The sequence below is a fragment of the Haplochromis burtoni genome, unplaced genomic scaffold, assembly GCF_018398535.1.
Source record: "Haplochromis burtoni strain Fernald_Lab_line unplaced genomic scaffold, NCSU_Asbu1 Contig_26, whole genome shotgun sequence".
Classification (NCBI taxonomy): Eukaryota; Metazoa; Chordata; class Actinopteri; order Cichliformes; family Cichlidae; genus Haplochromis; species Haplochromis burtoni.
The window spans coordinates 719,470-740,066 of NW_024582387.1; the positions used below are offsets into that span (position 1 = coordinate 719,470).

Below are 20,597 nucleotides of genomic sequence, written 5' to 3' on the forward strand. Positions count from 1 at the left end.
AGCTTTTTTTACTCATGTCACATCATCACTTTTGCAAACGAAAAGAAGAAAAGTGACATCAACGTTCGCTTTTCACAGCTAATTTTAGGTCAAATTCTTGTACTCTGTATTGATTGTATTTTTATTTTAACTTGAGCCAAGATTTCTTGTTTCAGTCTCATGAAAGTGCTGGTTTGATTTTCTTCAATTAAAACTCTGAGAGATCAGATCTCCAGGGGAAAAGGTCAGGCAAAAGTGATCAAACACGTTGTTTTATCTATTTTTAATTGAAACTGTATTTAACCATGAATATGGGTGATAGAAAGCCACCTCTTCTGCACAGCATCCTGATAGACTCGCAGGAAGTGAATCCTCTGCTAATTTTGTCAAAGAAGTTCAGAGATCAGCTGAATGGGATAAACTGATTCTTATTAAAACACCATCTCCCTTGTTTTGCTTTACTGTTTGCCAAAATCCTTTTCCTTGCAGAACTGACTATAATTGTCACAGCAGCGCACACAACTACTGTATTAACAGCTGTGATCAGTTCAACAGAAAGATCCGTATCATTTAAATACATTTTTAACAACGGCAAAATTTTTATTTATTTTTTTAAAGTTCCACGTATTGGACAAAATTTGGGCAAAAAGTCAGTTTTTGTTTTGTTTTCTTTAAATTTCTTTTCTTCATCTCATGATCTGCTCTATGCCAAGCCTTTAGGTCGGCAGCTGCTGGTTTATTTCTGCTGTGGCAAAGGGGTTAGGGTCTGCAGTGTTTGAATCTTCTGCAAACAGAACATTCTAAACTGTTGTAGAAAAAGATAATAAAATCAGAACAATAGTGATTTCATTTTGGTTGTTTTGGGGGGTTTTATTGTACCAAGCATTAGTAGATTCAGTAGAAAGCTTTTTTCTTACAGGTTGTTTTTCACCTTCACCTGGTGCTTCTAAAGAAAGGGAAACTTCTGTTTTCACATGTTGAATACTGAAATATATTTTTGTTCTAGTAAAACATATTTTAGGAGTCAATTGTTGATCATATTGATTGGTCACATGGTGCAGTCATCTCACAAACCCACAGTATCAACAAATTAAGCTTAAGATTAGGTATTAATAATGATAAAGCACCACATCTCCCATAGTATTCCCACACTGCTGCAGGCTGTGATTAGAATAGTTTGTGGAGCCACAGCATAATGTGACTAGCAGCTCCACTGCTTGTTCGGCTAACTACTATCTACTTACCTGTGTAACTAAACCAGTATAACCTATAATAAACCTGTCTGTGAAGAATGCTTTTCTCAAGATGGTAATAAAAACTGGGAAATGGAAAACGTGGTGGTTTTTGTGTTTCATTGGAAGAGCTGCTGCTGTTCTTGTAAAAACGTCATTTTCTTCTTATCTTTACTTACTGAGAGAAGGACGACTGTTTGTTTAGCTAGTCTACCTCTCAGCATGAATGATTTCTCACACAAACATACTGACGTTCATGTTTCAGCTCCATTGGGTTGAAAGGGAGGCTTTGCTCTTTATATTCAGTCGAACACACTCGGAGCTGGTCAAACTATCTGATCATCTGTGCTGGAATCAAACATTTGTTTCCCCATCATAGAGTTCATCCACTCAAAGTTAAAACTGCTTCCTGGAACAGGGTGCAGGTGAACTCTGCAGAAGGCTGGAGTGTGTGCGTGTGTGCTTTCTGAGGAGGAAACTAGTTGAGCAACTGTATTTGCTTTCTCAAACATTTAAAAGGTCCTGCCCTACACACACACACACTTTAACAAGACTAACTGTACAGTCACACACACAGTTTCATACCGCTGAAGAGGGAAGACGGAGAAGAAGCAATGAGTCGACTTCATAAGGACATGATGTAAATAGACAGAAAAACAGGTGTCTGTTATCATGTCCATCACTGTGAATCTGAAGAGGATCTTTAACCTGCCAGGGCGATCTGACAGAAAGGTCGAACTCTGCTTCAGAGGTCGGTAACACACAGCAGCAATGTCCGCACACACCTTTGGTCTCTTTGGCACATTAAGTGAAACAAAAGTGTGAGGACACACATGATCTCTGTTCTTGGTTTGCTTTATTGAACTTCTATCGGGTTTTTTTTATCGTAAAAGTAACAGTACCAAACTGTAAAAATGCAACAATGTAAATTCTACATAAAAATACTGAAAGTATAAAAACTAGCAGAAAAGTGCCAATAATTTAAAACAAGTAAATCCAGAGTATTACATTTAAAAGCTGCATTACTGATTTGTAATTATGGGTTTTTATTATGGTGGCAGAGCAGTGTAGAGTTCATTGTCACTGCGTTACATCTTCTGTTTACATTTGAGACTCTGACGTTAGAGAGAAACTGTTTTTTTAAACTTCAGCCAAGGCTTGATTTTGTTCTACTTCACTTCCTCTGGAGGGACACTGGTAAGAGGAGGAGAAATGGGAACAAATACATAAACTACAAACAGATGTAGCAACTGAAACAAGGGAAAAGTTATTTTAGCACTGCTGGCATGTGGAGATTTATTTATTTTGTTTATTTTTAAGCTGAGAAATTCACTGCATGAATTTAAATTTCATACAGTGAACAAATAAAATCAAACGTGGAGCTCAGATGACGAGTAAAAACACGTTGAAGCTCAAATGATTGACAGGATTAAAGAAGCATTAAACTACACAAGGATGATGTTTATTGTTTAGGTTCACATTTCCAGTGTTTTTTATTGTTGTTTTAGTTGTTTTAATAAATTTTATCTAGTTTTTCCTGATATCTAGTGACGATTTTTTGATGTGGTCCGAAGCCAACTTCAGTCTTGACTGAAACCAGCTTATTGTTTCATTATTGCCAGTAGCTGTACTGGTGTAAAACAGAAACTGCTTAAATCAACTTTTAGGCTGTGCTAAGAAGAGCGTTAAAGTGTACTCTGTGATGGTCTTTTCATTACAGCGTACAGAAAAGTTTATTTGTCAGCATTTGAACAAACATTAAATTGCTACACATGTACACGTATGGGTGTTACTCAGTCAACATTAAAATAAGTCCCTACACTGCAGAGGTGAAGCATTCAGATGCTGATGCGTATATTATCAGGGATTCAATTAGAAGTAAAGGCGATGCATTTAAAGTATTTAAGTAACTGTGACCACCACACCATTATAAACTGGTTTTAGAGTGTTTTATTGATGCATTAACGTGTAAATAAAACATTGCTGTACTTCAGTTGGTGCTTTTTTGTAAGATCTTTATAATTTTTTCATAATCTTACAATCTGTTTATTATCTCATTCTAACAACTGATCTGGTTTGGCTTTTGTAATAAATTCATACTATGAAGTTAAAATAATTAACAGTGAGTGAGCTTTTGGCCAAAATATATTTATTATATATATTATATATAATTATTGTAATTATTAAAATAATGCCATTGACATTACTTTGAATTAAATAGTCATTAAAGCTGTATTTGTAAATGTCAGATAGTTTAAATTAAAACATATTTAAGATTAGGATCACTCATTTCTGTGCAAAAAAAAACAATGAGGTACATTTTTTCTGAAATGTTGCAGCTTGAAATCATGAAAATTACAGCAAGTTATTGAATTACACATCTTTTTTTAAGAAGAAAAAAAAAACATAGCCACAAAGTGGAACATTAGACAAGGCAGTATTGTTTTATTGCTATGTTTATATTTCATTCACAGTGTGCAGACAAAAGCATCACAGTCTGTCTGTCTTTCCTTCAGGTTTCACCCATAAAACCAGAGTCCTGCAGTGTGAGAATGTGGCCATCTTCAATGAGGTCAGTAAACCATATTATGCTATGGACATGCTCATGCATGTATCCCTGTAAGCATATTCTGCAGATGAACAGTTACAATCTCGAACCAAAGGATTTTTGGTGCTGGAAGCTTTCTGGTTTCCATCTGCTTTTTTCTTGTTTTCTGAGCACCATTGAACAATCACAGGCATTAGTTGGATTTGGGTAAATGGTCTATGCAGACCTCCAGAGTCTAAAGTTACCAGGCTAGCTTACCCGTCCTCATAATCCCCAGATGTATAGTTACCTGACAAACCTGCTTTCCAAAACTATCTTCAAACTATGACCAGTTATAAACCCAGTTCCTTGAAACCTGCATTTTTCTCTAATGATCTCCAGGGGACGACTCCTCTGGTTGCACGAAGATGAGACTGCCTATAAAACAATGGCGCCAAATCGTATTTTGACTTTACTATGGAGTTTTTATTCTCAGTCTGTATTTTAAAGTCTTCCTCAACACAGCGAGATATTTAATTTGTAAGTTAGATTAAAGCAGGGGTTAATATAGCTGTAACAAAATTGCGCTGGAGAAGCTGGCACTTTATACCATCGCTCTCAGTTTCTCAATTCAGATCCCCAAGTTAGCTGTGTCTGATTAAAAAACAAACAAAACAATCAAAAAAGAAAAGTGTGACGAGACCGGCCAAAATGCTTAGCTTGCATTTTCTAAATAGGAGGCCACAAATCAAAGGGAGGCATCAGTATGTCGTTTCTTGTGTGACTCTGGCGTTTAAAGAGATGTCTGTTCAGATGGGAGTGCGGAGATTAGCCTTCATTCTAATGGAAGCCCTCAGACACATGATTTATGCACAGGTTTGTGTAAACACACTTTTAGTAAGTGAGAGCATTTGAGATTTCAGATCAAATGATTTTTCATCCTTTCTGTCTGTTCTGGTCTGTACTTCTTTGTTTATCGTTATCAGGACCACGTTGAACTCGCAGGGGGGCTGTTTGACACGTCAGACTTGGTTTTAAGAGGACAATAAATGGTCAGTTTGAGGCTCCTCACAAAGACAGAAACGCTGTGCGCGTGTTGGAGCTGGTAGCTGCTGCTGTTTGCCTGCTACAGATTGAAACTATTTTAATTAAACTGATATGAGAGTGTACCCCTCCTATAGTGCACACACAGCCACTCCTTCAGCACACACGCCTGCTACTGGAATGAATTGACGTTAATCTGCTTCACTCTGTTAAGACAGATGTGATAGATGAATCCATCCTCCTGGCATGGCTCACGGTCTGTTAGCTGGTTGGTCCACCAAACTGATCAGGTCTAAAATATTTAAACAACTCAACATGAAGGTTTTGATAGACATAACAGCCCATCCAATCCTAGACTGAACTACAACACTGGACTGATAGTTTTGGTTTACAAACCAAACCGACATCAACAAATTCTGCTTGTAAATCTTTCTTTGCAGAGTTTGCTGTTTGCCCAGTTTCTCCACAGATACTTCCACAGTCCAAAGACATGCAGTTAGTGGTTAATTGGAAACACTAAATTGCCCATAGGTTTGAATGCGGGAGTGAATGTGAGCGTGAATGATTGTCTCGATGCGTTAGCCCTGTGACAATCTGGCAACCTATCTAGGGTGTACCCTCCCTCTCGCCCTTAGAGAGCTGGGACAGGCTTCAGCACCCCCGTGACCCTGAGAGGGATAAGCAGAAGAGAGTGGATATTTATTATTTTTCATATTATGCGTTCTTCTATTTTATTTTTAATTTAAATATTTGTTTTAATGCACACACTTCAGTTTAACATGTTTCCAGGACAGAGCACGACACTCATGTGCTGCATAGAGAGCTGTTCATTTCCAACTAATGCCCCTAATTGGGCTTTTACATCCAACATGCGCACACTTTAGTTTAACAAGAAAAATATTACTACATTTATAAAAGTGCAAAAGTGTAAAATCGTATTATAAATAATGAATAATTGGCTGCAGTTCTGACTTGCTTTAAAGAAATGAGAGCTTTCGACATTCTTCCAAAAGAGATATATCTAAGAGGATACATCTCTGCCACATGTCAGAATACAAGTTTATGGTACCTAATGAAGCACCTGGCAACATTTCTGGGCAGCAGAGATTTTGGCAGCATTGCTGTGACACAGTGTCAAAAATACTCTCTTTAAACGTGACTCTCGCCGTATTGCCATCTTTGGTGTCCCAGTGGAGTACAAACGATTCTCCAACCAGTTAGATGGAGATCTCACCTCATTATTGGCAATGGGACACCTATTCCTACTCCATCAGCAATGCTCCCTCCCATGTGCAGTGGCTCTGTGATACAATGTCTTTTCTTAAACCTGATACGATCAACCATTCTCTCTGAGGCAAATCCCACAACTTCTCACATGTGGAAAGCCTTCCTGACACATTTCGTCTCCCACAGGGACACATCCATGTGGGAGAACATGGATGTGTCCCCATCCATGTTCTCCCACCTTCTTGATTCTGTATCTATTGACTTATTAGTTTTTTCTTTTTCTCTCTTATTGTTTCTTCTGTGATGGATTTTGGAAGTTGAAAGGCCTTTCCGCCAATAAATACATTAAAAGAAAAAGAAACACTATTGCATGATTTCTAAGATGAAAAAAGAAAGCCGAGTAAAAGCCTCAGTCTCATTAGATAACCTCCTGTTTGTTGATAAAGTAATACAGAAACCTCTTGTGACGTGATCATGAGTATCTGAGTATATATTTCTTTGCTTCTGAGTCAGACATCTGTTTGTTCTTCAGGTGTGACCAGGTGAGTGTATCTGTGTGTGTCTGCCACACTATGATTAACAGCTGAAGTGGAAAATGTCCAAAGTTCTTTCCTGGATCTAGATTTAATTTTTCTGTTTGTTTGAGGATCAAATTCTTTTAGTACAACAATTACAAGATGTCATGGCTGAGAAAACGGAAATATTAACATTTGAAATAAAAACTGAACTTTTACAAATAAATGAAGCTAAATAACTGTGAATCATGATGAGTGATGAATCCTGACAGATTTGTTTCTTTATGACTTTTATCTGAGAATCCCAGCATGCTAATTAAAAATCATGACGTAATTGTCAAACTGCATCATAGAACCATATTTTGCTTTTATCTATGCTTCAGATACAAGAAGTGTGTCTGAAAATGTCGGCACCGGAGGCATTGCACAGTAGCTGATATAAAGTTTTACACAACAAATGTGTAAACCAAGAATATGAAGATGATTTGGCACAAAGATAGTGTGGTTTTATTTTATTTTTCCTTACTTTTTCACATCTCTTTATTGAATTTTCAAATATATTCTGGTACATAAAAATACACCCCCTATTCATCCCAACTCCTGAACTATTCCCACCCCAGTAGGCTACAGTTGGTTTTATGGATGTATTATTTCTTTTTACAATAAAATGAAGTACAGCTTTCTTTTCTTTGGGATAAATATTATTTTTTGAAATTCTGAGTGACTTCTATTGAAATAAATTCCAAAAAATATTTTCTAAACTGTAAGAAAATCACTTAACCCAGATTTTTGACTCAAAGTGTCATTTTTTCCCCTTCTTGTTTCCATTTTTTTTTTTTTTTACTCAGACTTACTGGGTTCTTTGGTTCAATCACTGCCTCCAAAAATGTCCTTAGTCAAGGCACTGAAAGATTAATGCATAATGTTTTAAACGAAATCAGGTCACTATAAGTGTAAAACTGTGGAAAACTCCAGTTCTTGATTGTTTTATGTTGGGGATCTTAAATCTTAGAGTGTGTTTTAAGACCATTAATGGTTTTTGTTTTGAGTCCAGTGTCTTTTTTTAAAGAAGAAATTGTACAAATGACTGCAGCTCTGGCCAAAGACAACTTCAATGTTAAAATGTTTTTTCGTGTCGATTTCTACCAGCAGAATGATAGAAATAATCTCAAAAACAAATCTATTTGTTGTCGTTGTGTTTAGATGTCAGAGGATCTATAGTGTGTTTTATAGTGTATGGAAGCATAACTACCATGTTTGTAAACCTCTGAACGAAGCTCAGTCATCTGAATTCAGTGAAGAAGTCGTTAAATACATTCAAAATCTGTGTGTGCGCGTGTGTGTGTGTGTTGTGCGTGTGTGTGTGTGTGTGTGTGTGTGTGTGTGTGTGTGCGTGTGTGTGTGTCGTGTGTGTGTGTGTGTGTGTGTGTGTGTGTGTGTGTGTGGTGTGTGTGTGTGCGTGTGTGTGTGTGTGTGTGTGTGTGTGTGTGTGTGTGTGTGTGTGTGTGTGTGGTGTGTGTGTGTGTGTGTGTGTGCGTGTGTGTGTGTGGTGTGTGTCGTGTGTGTGTGTGTGTCTGTGTGTGTGCGTGTGTGTGTGTGTGTGTGTGTGTGTGTGTGTGTGTGTGTGTGTGTGTGTGTGTGTGTGTGTGTGTGTGTGATGTGTGCGTGTGTGTGTGTGTGTGTGTGTGTGTGTGTGTGTGTACTTGCAGCATTTCCGATGGCCTCACTACGGAAAAGAGATCAGTACTGAAGTTTTGACCGTCAGCGTTTACAACTGCAGTAAATTCTTCTCTAACAGGTAACACACACACACACACACACACACACACACACACACACACACACACACACACACACACACACATCTAACAGATTAACAAAAACGTCATCATCACATCTTATTAGCAATTTGTCATAATGAAATAGTAACTAATAATGATAATTAATAGTAAAAGGTAAGTCCTTGGTGAGTTTATGGGGTGCTTTCAATTATTATGATGAACACTCACACGTCTCTGCTGGGAGGACCTAATAACATAGATTATATACACAGAAATGATCATATTTGGATTAGAGGGTGGAGTACTAACCCTAGCAAGCCTGATTAGCATCCTTCCATCCATGATCTGTGCAATGAACAGACACAGATTTGCTAATTATTGTTATTCAGCCCTGCAGTTGCTCCATGAATAAGATGTGAGAAAAATGAAAATGAAGTAATGAAAAGCACCTGTGGTGTTAGAGTAGAAAGAAAAAGAAATTCAGTTTTGACATGTTTATACATTTTTACTTTCTCTATATTGACTAAATTGTATTTTTAAGCGTAAATATCAAATGCTGTTGTATAAGTTATACTGAAAGCTTGTTTTTGTAGACTGCTTGGGAAGCTGATCATCAGCCTCCAGCATGTCGTGACTTCTGGGAGGTTGGTAGTACGGGAACCGCTCACCGATGCCAGCTACAGCCTGACTGATGTGAGGACGCACAATCACACACGGTGCTGTATGAAAGTCTGGATTTTAAATGCAAACACTTACCTCTGGTTACATCTCCTTCTTTCTGTAGATCTACATAGAGCTGGAAATTCGGTTTCATCCACTTGAAGGAACCGCAGGAACCTGGGATGGACGGGACTTTCTGAGCATAGATGAAGAAAAGGATGAGTAAGTAATATATATGCTGGACAGAAAAATCTTTTTTTTTAATCTCATCTGCAGTAAAGACCTGTTTTATGAAAGCGGCCACTGCAAGATGTTTTTAGCTTGACTAGTTTTGTTCTTTTGTTCTTCAGATCAACTCTGGTCATCAGAAATGAAGGAGCTGATGACATTGAAGGGTGAGAATTAACATCACTTACACAATCTTTAAAGTGAGCTGACACCAAAGCCGCTCTGTACATAGAGTAAAACTCTTCCTCACAGGAGTCTCCGATTCATTAATCATTCAAGCTTTTTATCAAGCAGTCAGTCTACAGTAATGTCAGTTTATTTATTTTTATAGCCCGATGCATCATGCATAAAGATTTAATGGGCTTCACATGCATAATAGCATATTAAAAATAAAACAAAAGAAAATAAATATTTAAAGAGTCACTGATATATTCAAACAAACAAACAAACAAACAAAAAAAGCCCAAAGATACCACAAATACAAAACAAAGAAAAAGAAAAAACAAGAAAATCATCTCAGGCTTGATGATTAATTAATCTCTGCTTCCATCCACCTCGACCCCTCCCTCTGTGGAGGCCATAGGTCTATGATAACATCATCTTCCTCATGCTTTCCCCTCATCTTTCCTTCATTATTTTGAGTCACACTTTCGCTCCTTTTCATGTGTATAGAAGTGTGTATGTTAGAATGAACGTGTGACCCTATGTGTCTGCGTGCTTATCTACTGAGCAGGAATAGCTCAGTAGGTAGAGTGGTGGCCCCATGATCGGAAGGTCGGGGGTTCGACTCCACTGAACGGCTACCCTGAGGTACCCCTGAGCAAGGTACCGTCCCTACACACTGCTCCCCGGGCGCTGCACTGGTGGCTGCCCACTGCTTCACTGGGTGAATGGGTTAAATGCAGAGGAACTATTTCCCTATGGGGACTAACATGCACACTTTACTTTACACACTTTACACACTTGATATGTGGCTTTTATTCAAACTAGGAAACACTTTGTAAGTCAGTGTTTTTTGTTATTATTATTATTCACAAAAGTGTGGCAAGCCTCTCTGACCACGGTGTCTCACTCTAGTCCAAGCCTGTGCACTGCTGGAATAACGTTTCTGTAAATCGTGGTTGAGTTTGTCACTGTGTCTCGTATTTTCCCATCAGGCAGCGGACAATCGGCCGCCTCGATCAATTGGACAGAGAGGCTCGGCGCCTGGGGCAGAATCTGCTTCCGAGGGATGAGGAAGACGAGGATGATGATTACGATGATTATGATGATGACGTGATGGACATGGAGGCTTCGAACATCATCTTTACTTCTCTGCTGAGGTAAATCAGGTTACCTTCTCTATGTTATACTACCTGTAGCTTATCTGAGTGAAGTTGAAATGATTACTGTCTGCTGTTTCATGTGTGTGTTTGTGCGTGCGCGTGTGCGCGCAGTCGTTGCAGGCCGCTGTCTAAAAGTTCTGTTGGAGCGATGCCCAGAGTCCAGAGCTTCCAGGTGAGTTCATGCAGCTATTTATTTCTGAGGCTGGTGTTTACAGGACAGGTTCAGGTCAGGGATGCCAAACATGCGGCACGCAGACCACAACCTGTTCTCAAGATGGGTCCAATCCAGCCAACTGCCTGGCTTTGCAAAGAAAGAAACCTGTAGGAGAAGAACTTTTGAGTGTATTTTAGAATATTGGAGTTAATATTTTTTATTATCTGTTTTGGTTTATTTCTTTACATACCATGAAACAAAAACACATTTCTTACAGTTTTTATGTAATGGTCTTACTCATCTGGCTACCTCGTCAACAAAATGGGATGCACATAGCCCATAAACTAAGATTTGACAACCCCAATTAAGTAATTTTTCCTCCTTACATTTGCTGGGAAAGTATTAGGAATCTTGTCCCAGGTAGCCATTAATTAAAAGATAAAGTTTGTCTACAGGATAGAGAAATGCTGCTGTAGTCAGTGAAAGAAATCTGTCAGAGTATTTCATAATTAATCAATCATACATAGAAAATATTCAGTCTTTATCAGTGGGAGAACCTGTAAAACCTGTGAAACAGTTAAAAGTCCAAAATCTGTGCCCTCCTTCACATTGTCCAAAACACTCCAGTGGGCCAGATTTGAGTCTTTTTGTCAGGCCAATTCTCGCCCCTGTGCCTTATGTTTAACACCAACATGTGCTTTAGATAAAGTCAACAGACAGACCTGGATATCACTCAGTCCTCTATCATTACACACTATAAAGACCATAAATTTGAATTTTGTGTGTGTGTGTGTGTGTGTGTGTGTGTGTGTGTGTGTGTGTGTGTGTGTGTGTGTGTGTGTGTGTGTGTGTGTGTATACAGGTAAATGTGAACATCCTCGAGGCCCAGAAGCTGGTTGGAGTGAACATCAACCCTGCAGTTTTCATCAGCGTAGGAAACCAGAAAAGACACACTGCAACTCAGAAATCCACCAACTGTCCGTTCTACAACGAGGTACAGTGGAGTGGAGATCAGAGCAGAACACAGTAGACTGCAGTAGAGTCCATCACAGTTTTTTTCTGTTCTTTCAGAACTTCCAGTTTGACTTCCAGGAGGCTCCACAGACTTTCCTTGATAAAGTCATAGAGATAAAGGTCAGCTCTATTAATTTTCCAATTGTCTCTCATGATGTTGCCATGGTGACATACTTGAGGGTATGGCGTAGTGAACACCCGTGATGTTTCTTCCTCTCAGGTGTTCCACAGGCGGACTTTGGCCTTCCTGTTGACCCACATTGGAACCTTCAAGATTGACATATCTACCGTGTACAACCAGCCGGGTATAAGTACTTTTCACAGTGTGGTACTCTGATCTGACTACTGCAGTACTCACTGACCTCTTTTCTCTCTGCCTCTCCAGACCACCGCTTCTACCAGAAGTGGGCTCCTCTCACTGATCCTGCAGATACAAGGTCGGGGATCAAAGGTTATGTCAAGGCCAGCCTCAATGTGCTAATGAAGGGGGATACTCTGAGCATGCCCAGTCTGCCACCGTCCTCCTCGTCTGGAGCCACCGAAGACATTGAAAAGTCAGTTCTAATGCCGTATTGGAATCATATTTGTTCTTATGTCTTATTCACCTTTATTTCAGACAAGATTAGTCCCTATCATTGTAAAAACAATCAATAATAATCATTACCAATAACATAAAAAACAAGATGTAAAGAGAACCTGTCATTTCTAGTCTGATACTATTATTATTATGCAGGAATTTGTTTTTGTCTGAAACAAGCAGTTTTAGTTCCCTTCACACTCAACCTCCCTTTATACATGGCCTTGTTGTTGCCCCTCATAAGCAAACGGTTTGAACAGCAGGTGCGTTGGGCTTCTGTATTCACAGGAAATGATTGTATTGGCTGCACTCTCTGGCATCATGTCGAGTCCCAACAAGTCATCTCGCTCATCTAGCTCTTGATCCATCACAATTCAGTGATAAAATGAAAAATGTGGCAATGAGGACCTCAAGTCATTCTGTGTTTGAGTAATTCTGAGCAGTGCTGCAGGAGGAGCAGTGATTTTTGTGAATTTTAGCTTGCCATGGTATAGCAGTCCTTGGGCCAACTGAGCTAAAAACTGCCTGATACTGAGTGTTTAGACCAGTCTAAAGCCCATTTTTCCCTAAATGGAATTATTTCCACATTTGCTGACCTCATGTTTAAAACAAAATTATTTATACACCCCCTAATTTGAGTATGAAAAATACAAATAGCGTCCTTGTTTAACAAAACAACACAGTCGTGAATGCAGAGATTATGACTTAACAAGGCCACCTCAGTCCTAGCAGACCCCTAAAATCAAGTGTGGGCACAAATAAATCAACACCACCTCTTATTGTTCTGGATAATTTACCTAATGGAAGCACTTAAGTATTATTAAATTCTGTTCTTTTGAATTCTTTTGGCGACAGAGAAAAACTGGACTCAGAGTGGTCAAGCTCAAAAAATGATCTTTATTTTACATTTCCGGAAATGGAGACCTGAACACACAAACACACAAGCTCAGGTCTGAAAGCATTAGAAGCCAGCACGGTTATATAGTTCTGCTGCACGTCACACAAACATAGTTTCGATATAAACAACTCCTTCTGTGTTACTAGTTTCGCTTTTTCTGTCTGGTTTCCTGTGATTTATTAATATGTCTCTGCACTAAACTTCCCCTTTCTTTACTTTAGGATTCACTGTGTTTAGATGACGTGATGAGATGGGGTCGTCTGTCTTACTAGTAATTTTGCTCTTTATTCTAAAGGTTCCAGTTTGCTAACTTTTGTCATGAGTTCAACTACTAAACTTATGGGCGCATCAAATCTCAGCAAAACAAAAACGCAGATCTCGTTGTGAACTATTGAATCTGAGATTGATAAAAATATACAGGACACATCATCAGTGGGTTGTGATATTGTGTTTTTCCTGCAGGAACTTGCTGCTTCCTCGTGGTATGCCTTCTGAGCGCCCCTGGGCTCGGTTCCGTGTCCGGATCTACAGGGCCGAGGGTTTGCCCACCATGGAGGCGGGGCTAATGGCCTTTGTGTCTGTCACCGACAGGACTGTATTCATTGACCCCTATGTGAAGGTGACCTTCGCTGGCCAACAGGTACTCAGATATATAAATGTACAAATGTTGTTTGTGGTGTGAGTGCTGGTTCAGAAGCATTGCTGAAACAAATTTTTCCTGCATTTCAACTTGTGTACCAAACTTTGGTTTCTGCTATTGTCACATCTGCAAGAAAAACACAAACAGGATGTTCACAGCTTTATAATATTCATAGGTCAGTTCTGGAATTGCAGTAAATTTTTTGTGCTCATTTTCAACTCATTTTCTAGTTTTGCTAGAGTAGCTTCAGAGATTAAAATCATCCTTACCTACATTTTACTGGGCTTGCTTAGCTCCTCCCCCTTCAACCCAACTTTTTTCTAATTAGTTCACCTCCACAAACAGAAGGTCTGGACAGGCTGCAGGTTGGGCTTTCATACTGACAGCCTAATCTTGACCACATTAGGGATGTTCCTTCTGACTGAATAAATACAGAACCAGGAGTAGAAAGAACTGTCTGATAGTGAATGTTTACAGCAGTCTAAGGCCTCCTTTGAGCTTGAAGGGTTTACTTGTACATACACTGACATCACTATCTGAATTGTTGGCCATGTATCATATATCACAGAAAATAACAGAAAGCAGAATACATGTTTTTAAGTTGTTTTGTTTTTGATAACAATGTTTGGAGTTGTCACATTTTATAACCTTTCTGTGTGTCTGCTTTCAGGGGGAAACATCTGTCGCCACTGCCACCAACTGCCCAGTTTGGAACGAGGAGATCTCCTTCATTGAACAGTTTCCTCCTCTGGCTCAGCGAATCAAAGTTCAGATTCTCGATGACTCTAAGATGGGCGACATCGCTTTGGCAACTCACTTTCTTGACTTGCAGCAGATCTCTGACCCCACCAGGAATGGTGTGACCCCAGATTTACACTGTCTTAATAAAACAATGCATAATGTTTTTTTTCCTTAATTCTATAAAAAAAAATGATGAAAAACTTGAAAATCAAATCTTAATCTGCAAAGATAACCGAGTATTTATCACTTAAACACTTCCTGCTCACTTGTGGTAGGAACAAAGCTTCAAGGAAGCTGTGATCAATGATTAAAAATTGTATTATTGGTAAACTGAAAAGTTTTAAGCAAAGCAATAAGTATTGATAAAATTTTGTTTTTGTCCCTTTTATATACAGCCAACGTTACATGTTTGGCATACCGACATTATTTGAAAAATGTTATTTTGAAAAATGTATTATGCTAAAATGTATTATACCATTAATTGAAACAGCAGAATTTCTGTCCCTCCTTTGTCTGCAGGATTTAACCCCACCTTTGGCCCAAGCTGGGTTAACCTTTATGGATCTCCTCAGAACTCCACCCTTGGAGATGTCCACCAGGTAATCTACACCCAGCAAACCAGCATTAAGAAAGGCACTATTTTGCTCTCTATCTGAAAATAGGATGGAGATGAATATTTGTTGTTTGCCTCATTCAGCAAGTTTAGTTTAGCACAAAGACTAAAAAAGATGGTAAGAGTTCTTCTGGCTTTATCTAAAAATATATATATAAAAAAAATCTCCTCTACCATCCAAAGTCCCCCCAGAACTAACAATTGTGTTGTCCTTAGACAGAATACTACTACTTTCAACTACTGACAGTTTGTATGCTAAGCTAATGTAACCTAATCAGCTGCTGGTTGCAGTTTTATGCACAACATACACAAAAAAGGCTGAAGTTAGTTTTCTTACCTACCCCTGAAGGATGAAAGCAGATAAATCTCATCTCTAAATTTCAATTTTTAAAAAACTTCCAGGCATCTTGTGGAGTCATCCGCAGGAATAATATGTAGCCTTTGCAGGATTAAAATAATCGTAACTAGAGGACTTCACGATAATTTGTGACATAAAAACATCACTGCTTTCACAATGCTACTTGGAAGGAGAAGAATATTACTATGTTGGGAATCTAAAAACCCGCCCAATGTGTCCCTGTGGTTTGGCAACCTCAATTAATTCAATTACAAATAATAAAATACAATATCTGAGGGTTCAGGGACAAATTCAGTGCTAACATACCTACATTGCTTAAGACTTCAAAACTTGCCCACCTAGCAGCCCTATCACATTAACATTTGTGTGTTTTATGTGTACATGTGAACTATAGCATGCAGGTCACGGCTTCAGCAGTAGTAAACCTATGCGAATACTTGTTTTTTTTTATGGACTGGTGTCCTACCATGTGTTCTGGGTGGGTGTTTGGTATTACTTTCCAAAGGGAATGTGGAGGGGAAAAATGTAACGATGACAATATGTATACTGATATGTCTTTTGTTCACTTCTTCAGGCTTTGAATGAGGGTCTGGGCGAAGGACTGTTCTATCGTGGCCGAATCCTCCTCGCTCTCTCCATGGAGGTCTATTCTTCCTCCTCAGCCATCGCTGCAGACACAGGCTCTGCTGCCTTGGGAAAGGTACCTGAACAGCTGAAACTTCAGTATCAGTCAAAACAATTAGCAAACACTTCAGTTTATCAGCAGTATTTTCTATATGATGTTTCGCTGTTGTTACGTCCCTCTGCAGCTTTTAATCGTCTCAGTGTTTTCAGCTGGTGCTAATTGGCCACACCTAGTCAGGTGTGGATAAAAGCATACCTGAGGCAAGCATTCTGGGAGTGCACTAGTCTTTGCCTTGGTGGCACCAGCCATTTTAGCCAACCTGGTTTTCCATTTTAGGATGAAACCTCTTCTCACCCACACTCTGTTATTCATCTCTGTTTTTATGTTGCGGCTTTTGAGCCGGGTCGTAACAGCTGTAATCAGGATTTTGGATCTCAACAACAACATCATGTAATACAATGTTATTTAATTTTATTGCTGGCCTGATTTCTGCATTAATGAGGTTACTAATTCATTTCTGAATCTATATTTTGCCCTTAAAGATGAAAGGAGCCCTGAGTAAGCTGGGATCGAGGAAGAAAAGGAGCAGTAAAAAAGATAAGAAGGAAGGTCAGTCTGCGGAAACTGAGAGAAAATAAACTAAAGTAATGTCTAAGCTGCCAAAGTGCATTTTTTTCAAGAAAAATTAGATCACTGGAGATGAAGGGACCTTTTCCAGTCAGTTTCAGCTCTGTGCTTTTGTGCTTGGACTCACTTTGTGTGAGTCTTGATGCAGACCCCTAGTTCCTCCTCTGACTGATTCACCTTCCAGCGTCTTGTTACCGATTGGCTCACCCATCTCATAACCAAAAGATCTGGAAAGCAGGTGATTGGGACAGCAAAGCTGTGCACCTGACATGACCATAGAAGGGTTATTTACTTTCTTTGACATCATACAGATTCAACAGTTGAAAAAAAAAGTGCATTTAGCACAGTCTGAAGCCTGAGAAAAAAATCTGGACTTTATGACCTCCCCCGGTGGCACCTTAATGAGTTTGAAGTAAGAGGAAGTGAATTCAGTTGTGGTGAACGAGAAGAAATTCTGGGGGCAAAACTGTTTCACTGATATTCTCAGACTTCTTTGAAAGCTGAGCTGAAACAAAATGTTTTATCTATTAACACAATATGTTTTCCTTTATTTACTCTGGATAATCGAAGCCAATGACAAAAAGTATAGTTAGGATAAAAAAATAGGTTAACTGTACAGAATAAAGGAATCCACTTGTTTTACTTCCTTCTTGTAGCAGCAGCATCTCAGGCTGCTAGTGGACCTGATGAGTCAGGGGAGGCGAGTGTTGAGGTACCAGAGGCTGCGACTGTGGATGTCGAGGAGATCCACCCTCTCCCAGAGGTGAGTACCAATTATACTGTGATAGCTGAGAATATTTAAAATATATATATATATACATATTTTTTATTCTGTTTTCAACACTGAGATCAAATTTGATCTTTTCTCATTGTTTTGTTTCTGCTCTTCCCTTCTCTGCATATGTAGAGAAATGAACGACACACTATACATGATTTTTTTAAATTTCTAAATTGTTGGGAATTTTCTGCTCATCACTTAAGGGAAGTTATTTTCCTCCTCAGGGTCTCCTGGGACAGAAGGAGGAGTTTCTGCTGTTTGCATCTCTGTTTGAAGTCACAATGATGGAACCATCTGTAGGAACCAAACCAATAACCTTTGAACTCTCCATAGGTAAATGTGGTGGTCAGTTTGCAGGATATGGGAACTGCTGGTTTAGTCACTGTGGGTCAACAGTTAGATATTATCTTCACTGATAGTTTATCTGATTATTATTTTCTTAGTAAATTGTTGATATCAGAGATTGAGTCAAATCCTGTAAATTGATAGCTAGACAAACCTTCTGTGGTTGTGAGGAAGAAACCACAGGTTGCAGTGGCCGCTCTGGTTTTCGCTGCCTGGGGCTCAAATTTCACATTTTATTTGCAACGGTGAATCCTTGAACTCCAGGTACTGATGTGTTTTTCCCAGGGAATTATGGGAAAGCAGTACAGGTTAGGAAGTCAAAGAAGAAGCAGAACAAGGAGGATCTGAGAAGGAGCAGGGAAGAGCTGAGGAGCAGCAGAGAGGATCTGAGCGAGGAGACTCGGAATCTGCTGGATTCAGAGGACGAGCTGGACCGAGAGGAGGTTCAAAGTCCTGAACCTGAGAACAGATCTGTGTCTGCTGCCATGAGGCCCCAACCCACCGAGTACAGCAGGTAACCTCTGCCCCCTTTAGATTACTAGGACACGGTTCATCACAATTTCCTAACCTTAACTCAAGATAACTTAAGAACATCAAAGATGATTTCTGTTTGGAAAAAGTCTTCCCATCGTTTGTCCATCCCTGGGCAGAAGCTCTGCATTAGACAACTTTCTGCAGAAATAAATAAATCACATTGTGATGACACTTCTGATAGATATTGTAGAGTTCATTCTTCAAATACTATAACCCATGCAGCCCATTAACTGAATTAACCAATGAACAGTGTTGATAGAAGATGCATGTGACCTATGTAATTCTCTGTCATCTCACGTCTTCAAATGATAACCCCGTGTCTTTTCCAATACTTCAATTGCCTGTTTAAGGAGATTTTTTTACATGTGGCCCTAACATGACTTTCATTATGTCTTTTGGCCTCTAAGGTCTTTCCAGTGTCTCCAACTTCATCCCCCATTAGTGAAATCAAAGCCTTGTTTGTTTGTCTGGAGTCAGTTTGAAGACCACAGCTTTCGTCTCTATCAGGCTAACTGGCTGAGCAAGATGGCAGACAGGCTGGTGAGACTCGATGGATTTCCAATTTCAAAAATGAAATTATATATGTTAAGTTATGCATACAGTGCCATCCGTGCTCTCTCTACTTTTAGGAGATTGGTCTCGATGAGGTGGAAAAACTTTTGAGGAGGCCGAGGAGTAAAGCGAAGCAGCGACTGGACGAGGTGCTGCTGGAGCTCGTGGTCTCCTGCAAGTCAGTGTCCTCCTTCTGAAAGCTGTATTAGAAATGATTCAGTTTAGTTTGTTCTGATCTAACTTTATTTGTCTTTTGGTCTTTTCACTTTTCTAATGTTCTCCCTTCTTTCTCTCTGCAGACAGTTCAGTGCTTTCTCTGAAAAGAGATCTCAGTCGCGTCCCAACAACCTCGATAAATGCAGAAGGAACTTCATCAAGAAGAATTTGGTGAGTCTGTTCTCATGTCCTTCCTTTACCCATCACCATCTACCTGCCTGTTTCTCTCTGCCTGATTGAATGTCTTACTTTGTCCAGATCCTGCTGGCCAGGCAAGCAGTCAGGGCCAGGCGAAGGATTACAAGACGGACTGCCAAACAGCGGCTAATGGAGAGCAAGAGATTCCTCAAGAAGCTCCGCCTACTGGCTGTAGAGGTCAGAGTTCAAAGAATGTGATTGATAGTCACCAAAAAGATGTTAGAAAATCGCTTTATGTACAATATGTTGCAAGTCTGACATCTACTGCCCACGCTGTGCTCTCTTCAGCCCCAGAGTACCATCCCAGATGCTTTCATATGGCTACTGAGTGGAAACAAGCGACTAGCTTACGTCAGGATCCCGGCCTACTCCATCCTGTTCTCATTGGTGGAGGAGCAGAGGGGGCGGGACTGTGGCAAAGTCAGCACTCTTTACATGAAGGTAACCATTCCGTCTCTAGTCATCAGTGAAACCCATGATAATTTGCTTTAGTTAAATCCAGCACTGGTAATACCACTAGGGGCAGTTTGTTTTGAAATAAATTCATAAATCAATGAAACCACACAAATCTGTCAAAACTTATAATATTAACAATATAGGTGCGATAAAAAAATAATATAGCAATGATAACATGACAGTAATAATTATGACAAGTCAAAGAACTTTTGTAGAGGTCCATTCTCACAACGGATGAATAAAGTTTGTTTTTCCAACAGTGACCTGATAACAACACAGATAATTCATCTCCTCTCATGGTCACGCTCTAAAGTCACTGATGTTTCCCATTTCATCCCATTTATCTGTCTGTCCTTTTAGTCTCCGGGAGGTCCAGCAAGTGAGATCTTTGTGAAACTTGAGGTCTACCTGTGGCTTGGTCTTACCAAGTACAGCAAAGAGGTCATCAGTTGCCTGCCTGAGGACTTTGTGCCAGTTTATGCGGAGGACATAGGAGAGGGGGAGGAGCAGAGGGGGCTTGTTGATACGGGTGGAAGGAGGAAGCTTCCTCTCGGACTGTCCTGCCAAGGTGAGTCAGCTGAAACGTGTTGGTGGAAGCTTAGCATCGAGGTGAAAAAAAAAAAATCTTATTAGAGAACTAGAGTTTGCAAACATTTAAAGTTCCCTGCAATAAATTGATAAATTTGTACTTCTACATAAAAGCCTTGTAGTTTCTTTTATTTTGACTTGTTGATCGTACAGTTTCAGCTGTTT

General features: G+C 39.5%; 1 protein-coding gene across 2 annotated transcripts in view; it reads left to right on the forward strand.

Annotated features, from left to right (window-relative positions):
- The first annotated feature begins 1,412 nt into the window (after positions 1 to 1,412).
- The window catches only part of fer1l4 (fer-1 like family member 4), a 30,017-nt gene continuing 10,832 nt past the window's right edge, over positions 1,413 to 20,597 (forward strand). The window contains exons 1-26 of one of the 2 annotated variants that reach the window (XM_042218965.1): positions 1,413 to 1,962; positions 3,728 to 3,783; positions 8,234 to 8,322; positions 8,899 to 8,998; positions 9,090 to 9,187; positions 9,316 to 9,360; positions 10,351 to 10,515; positions 10,630 to 10,690; positions 11,535 to 11,666; positions 11,744 to 11,806; positions 11,907 to 11,991; positions 12,072 to 12,240; positions 13,624 to 13,801; positions 14,472 to 14,658; positions 15,062 to 15,141; positions 16,088 to 16,213; positions 16,681 to 16,747; positions 17,422 to 17,528; positions 17,768 to 17,876; positions 18,174 to 18,402; positions 18,830 to 18,962; positions 19,052 to 19,152; positions 19,274 to 19,361; positions 19,449 to 19,565; positions 19,677 to 19,829; positions 20,205 to 20,412. In XM_042218965.1, the coding sequence (XP_042074899.1) occupies positions 1,884 to 1,962; positions 3,728 to 3,783; positions 8,234 to 8,322; positions 8,899 to 8,998; positions 9,090 to 9,187; positions 9,316 to 9,360; positions 10,351 to 10,515; positions 10,630 to 10,690; positions 11,535 to 11,666; positions 11,744 to 11,806; positions 11,907 to 11,991; positions 12,072 to 12,240; positions 13,624 to 13,801; positions 14,472 to 14,658; positions 15,062 to 15,141; positions 16,088 to 16,213; positions 16,681 to 16,747; positions 17,422 to 17,528; positions 17,768 to 17,876; positions 18,174 to 18,402; positions 18,830 to 18,962; positions 19,052 to 19,152; positions 19,274 to 19,361; positions 19,449 to 19,565; positions 19,677 to 19,829; positions 20,205 to 20,412 (3,025 nt within the window). In that variant the 5' untranslated portion in view covers positions 1,413 to 1,883. The remainder of the gene's footprint in view (positions 1,963 to 3,727; positions 3,784 to 8,233; positions 8,323 to 8,898; positions 8,999 to 9,089; positions 9,188 to 9,315; positions 9,361 to 10,350; positions 10,516 to 10,629; positions 10,691 to 11,534; positions 11,667 to 11,743; positions 11,807 to 11,906; positions 11,992 to 12,071; positions 12,241 to 13,623; positions 13,802 to 14,471; positions 14,659 to 15,061; positions 15,142 to 16,087; positions 16,214 to 16,680; positions 16,748 to 17,421; positions 17,529 to 17,767; positions 17,877 to 18,173; positions 18,403 to 18,829; positions 18,963 to 19,051; positions 19,153 to 19,273; positions 19,362 to 19,448; positions 19,566 to 19,676; positions 19,830 to 20,204; positions 20,413 to 20,597) is intronic. The other variant, XM_042218966.1, reaches the window with a different exon arrangement.